The sequence below is a fragment of the Gadus chalcogrammus genome, chromosome 20 (assembly GCF_026213295.1).
Source record: "Gadus chalcogrammus isolate NIFS_2021 chromosome 20, NIFS_Gcha_1.0, whole genome shotgun sequence".
In the NCBI taxonomy this organism is placed as follows: Eukaryota; Metazoa; Chordata; class Actinopteri; order Gadiformes; family Gadidae; genus Gadus; species Gadus chalcogrammus.
Window position 1 is genome coordinate 21,399,075 of NC_079431.1, and position 4,472 is coordinate 21,403,546.

The 4,472-nt window shown below is 46.2% G+C and overlaps 1 protein-coding gene across 1 annotated transcript in view; it reads left to right on the forward strand.

The window, feature by feature from the left end:
- desma (desmin a) overlaps nucleotides 1–4,107 on the forward strand; it is a 10,263-nt gene extending 6,156 nt beyond the window's left edge. The window contains exons 4-10 of the mRNA XM_056579118.1: nucleotides 1–117; nucleotides 497–622; nucleotides 914–1,024; nucleotides 1,315–1,424; nucleotides 1,559–1,611; nucleotides 2,312–2,409; nucleotides 3,413–4,107. The exon at nucleotides 1–117 is cut by the window's left edge and continues 45 nt beyond it. Coding sequence (XP_056435093.1) covers nucleotides 1–117; nucleotides 497–622; nucleotides 914–1,024; nucleotides 1,315–1,424; nucleotides 1,559–1,611; nucleotides 2,312–2,409; nucleotides 3,413–3,454 — 657 coding nt within the window. The 3' untranslated portion in view covers nucleotides 3,455–4,107. The remainder of the gene's footprint in view (nucleotides 118–496; nucleotides 623–913; nucleotides 1,025–1,314; nucleotides 1,425–1,558; nucleotides 1,612–2,311; nucleotides 2,410–3,412) is intronic.
- Nucleotides 4,108–4,472: the final 365 nt, after the last annotated feature.

A 4,472-nucleotide genomic window follows, 5' to 3' on the forward strand; every position in this document is an offset into this window, starting at 1 on the left:
GTCCAGATGGACATGTCCAAGCCTGACCTCACCTCCGCCCTCAGGGACATCCGCGTGCAGTACGAGGGCATCGCTGCCAAGAACATCTCCGAGGCTGAGGACTGGTACAAGTCCAAGGTGGGCCTGTCTGTCTGTCTGTCTGTCTGTCTGTCTGTCTGTCTGTCTGTCTGTCTGTCTGTCTGTCTGTCTGTCTGTCTGTCTGTCTGTCTGTCTGTCTGTCTGTCTGTCTGTCTGTCTGTCTGTCTGTCTGTCTGTCTGTCTGTCTGTCTGTCTGTCTGTCTGTCTCTCTCTCTCTCTCTCTCTCTCTCTCTCTCTCTCTCTCTCTCTCTCTCTCTCTCTCTCTCTCTCTCTCTCTCTCTCTCTCTCACTCTCTCTCTCTCTCTCTCTATCAACCTTCCAAATGTAATGTAATTGAAATTAATAGTAATATAATGTAACCTTATGTAGTGTAACCTAATTGTAATGTAAAGTAATCTAATGAAATGTCCTTCATCAGGTGACCGACCTGAACCAGGCGGTGAACAAGAACAACGACTCCCTGCGCCAGGCCAAGCAGGAGAGCATGGAGTACAGACACCAGATCCAGTCCTACACCTGCGAGATCGACTCCCTCAAGGGAACCGTCAGTACCCCGTCTGCGTCCTCCTTTCCTTCTCTCCTCCTCTCTTGCACACGTTTTGATCTCATTCTTTCTCCCATTTAGTCCCTCTCTCTTTCTCTTTCATTCCTAATATCTTAGTTTCCTTCTAACTCCTTTACTTTCTTGTCTTCTTCCTTTCCTTCCTTAGTTGTGTAGTTTATTTTCTTTCTGAACATTTCATTTATTTGCAAGGGCCTTCCCGTACCCTTGTCGTACCCCACATCCTCTCTCTCTCTGTATTGTGATGGTCGCCTATGCTCTCTCTACCCCCAGAACGAGTCCCTGATGCGCCAGATGAGGGACATGGAGGACCGCATGGGCCGCGAGGCCTCAGGCTTCCAGGACAACATCACCCGTCTGGAGGAGGACATCGCCAAGATGAAGGTCTGCTCCTCTCTCCCCTCACCCAGTCCAGTGATGGACTCGGTCATTCGTTTTACACTTATTCCTTTCAGTGGACACCTTTTCAAGTGGTGCTGAGAATGTCTGAAAACAAATCATACACTACTGAATGAAATGACAAATTACATTAAAGTTCTGCAAGAAAAATTAAGAAAGTTAAGAAAGTTCACAAAACAAAGAAATAACTAGACAGTAGACACTAGACTACAGCAACTTAACTTCAAGGCCCTTGGTGATAACTCATCGCTACATCTGGGTTGTCTTGTGACCAGGATGAGATGGCCCGTCATCTGAGGGAGTACCAGGACCTGCTCAACGTCAAGATGATGCTGGACATTGAGATCGCTACATACCGCAAGCTGCTGGAGGGAGAGGAGAGCAGGTACAGTGAGCCTTATGCTGCTCCACTAACGCAGAACATACGCTCGGGTTCATGCCCCAAGCTAGCATGCTGACCCCGTATAATGGATACAGTACATACACATGTACAAAGGTCTGTGTTCCTTCATCCTGTAGAATCACCACCAACATGCCAGTGCAGTCTGCCTATTCCTCTGTTGGATTCAGAGGTAAGACACACCGCCTCTTCACTCATACAGTTTTTCTCATTCATTAAAATGACTCATATCATATAATACTGCTTAGGAGGGTTACATAATAGCTAACCATATTTCTATCTATATATAAGCACTTGCTCAATGACCTATGCATTATATAACGTTGTTTGACATGCTCAGCTGCAGTAGCATATTATTTCCAGCCAGGGGAGCTATATAACCAACATAAAACACAGTGGCGGTGAACCATAAAACATAATCCGAATATCCTATAACTCCGGATAATCCACTGTTACCTGGGAATTGCTTCCCATCTCCATTGTAGATTGTAGAAAATATCCGGTAATACGTGAGCTACGAGAACTAAACTAATTTAGCTTGATATACCCTTTTCATAGAGGTGTCATCGAAGCACAAACACAGTTCACACTCATCAAAATAATTATGGGTCTGCTCTTTTTATTTATCAGGCGCGGGTAGGAGACTTACATTCATTGGTCCATAAAAGGAGCAGTTATTATCTACAACATAATTAGTGTTGTGAGCGACACCAGTGTTTGTCCTCCGACGAGGCTGTTGTGAAAGGCTCTGTAGCTCAGCGGATGGTATATGGCAGCATTACATCTCTGGGTGTGCTGCTAAACAGACAGCTAGGTGTGTTGTACAGCAGATGGTACGTTAGCAGCTAGTAAACCAGTCCACCCCTCAACAGAGACCAGTCCTGAGTCGCAGGCAGCCCACCAGCGATCCTCCGAGGTCCACTCCAAGAAGACCGTCCTCATCAAGACCATCGAGACCCGCGATGGAGAGGTAACACACACACACACACACACACACACACACACACACACACACACACACACACACACACACACACACACACACACACACACACACACACACACACACACACACACGCACACACACACACACACACACAAGACCTATTCATACACACACAGACACACAAACAAATACACACACACACGGCTGAACGTGTGTTCAGCCGTGTGTATGTGTCAACGTAAACGTTGACCCTATTCTTTAGATGAAGCATGCTCTGAGCGCGGGTGCTAGTGTGCAGTGTGTGAGTCTGCTCCCAGAGCCCTGCTCATGGTGCCTGTAATGTGAATCACTGCAGCCCATAGGCTGATGCTCACTACCAGATAAGAGTCTTTTTAAATTGCTTGTCAAAGCAGCGCTGCTGGCTGCGGCTCGGGGAAGGCGAGAGAACGTGGCTCAGCGACCACGCACAGGAGTCTATGAAATATTAATAAATCCGATCTCCAGCCCTATATGCAGAGGTCAAGAATAGTATGGCCGTTGATCAGACAGAGGCTGAATATGCTGATGTGGAAACCTCATGCCATAAGAATGAACCCTCCATGCGGCGTTCCTGAAACATTAAAGCCATTGAGCAGGTGTCAGGTGTTCTGGGCGTGTGCAGACAGAGCCCACTCCTAGTCGCACAGCTATCGATCCGGGTAACCCACTGTTCAGACCCTTAAACACTAATCCCAAGCTGGAGGTCCGGATCCCTGTGGGGGTCGGCTGATGGCCCAGAGAAAACATTTTATTTTAAGTTTGAAAGAACTTTTTGTACAGCCACATAAATAGGTTGGGAGGTTGTAGTACTGTGCTACTGCAGTACTGCAATACTACTGCAGAACCACACTACTGCAGTAGTACTGTGGCACTGTGGCACTGAAGTAGTACTGTAGTACTGTGGCACTGTGTTACTGCAGTAGTACATCAGTACTGTGGTGCAGGTATGACTGTGTCTCTGCTCTGACGTCCTCTCCTCTCCCCTCAGGTGGTCAGCGAGTCCACACAGCACCAGCAGGACATCATGTAAACCAAGGAACCACAACATTCTATCAAATAAAGTATACTGAAGAAGATAACAACTGAATCAAATGTATAATTGTTGTATAATTGTTTCAAAGAAGGGAAAAGGGATATTTCATTTTCCTCCTGTTGGGTAATTTTTACAAGTGCAAGTAGATTTTAACAAAGAAAGCAAAGGACACAGCTGCCGTTGCCTCCTCTGCCTCTCAGCTGGCTCCAGGATGGCAGAGATAATTCCAGGGCTTGGTTATTATTATTATCTATAACTAGGGGCCTCAAGTAGAAACCCAAGCTACAGAGACGTAAGCCAAAAGCTAATTCAACAACATGGCAACGTGTTAGTAGTGCTGTAATGGGTGGAAGGAAAGTCTAAAATATTTTGTAAACTGAAGAAATCCTCACCATTCGGAGTGGGTGATTGGCTGACCTCAAGAACACTCAGAGGTTCATGAGGTGGACTTTAGAAGAAGATCTACATGCCGATACCAGCTGATTGGATGAATGTAAAAGAGCAGCTCTGAACAGGTCAACCCAACGGTAGCTGTTGGGAGTGAGGAGTTTGACACTACACAGCATGGGTTGTTGTATTTGTATGTGAATGGGCAACAAAGTTACACTGTCTCAAAAATAGGCTTTTCAAATAAAAGTGTGTGCCCGGTACAGCATGTCACCTTTTGATTTAAATTCCCATAATTGAAACACAAATGAATTCCAATTGGACAGAAAGATAGAATGCCAAGTGGACAGAAAGAGTAGACAGTCGGACAGAGAGACAGATACAGAGACAGACAGACAAAGAGAGTGACTGACAGACGGACGGGCAGACAGACAAACAGAGAGAGCACTGTATAGACAGAAAAACAGAGCAGAGCTGTCAGTAGAAACAGACAGAAAGACAGACAGAAAGATGGACAGACATACATTGTTTTTGAACGTAAGTTCATTCCTCGGAGGGGCAGTTAGTAGAAGTGGCCCTCTTGAAGCGGTCAGTAGCAGAGGCGCACGGCGGGGCAGGAGTGGAACAA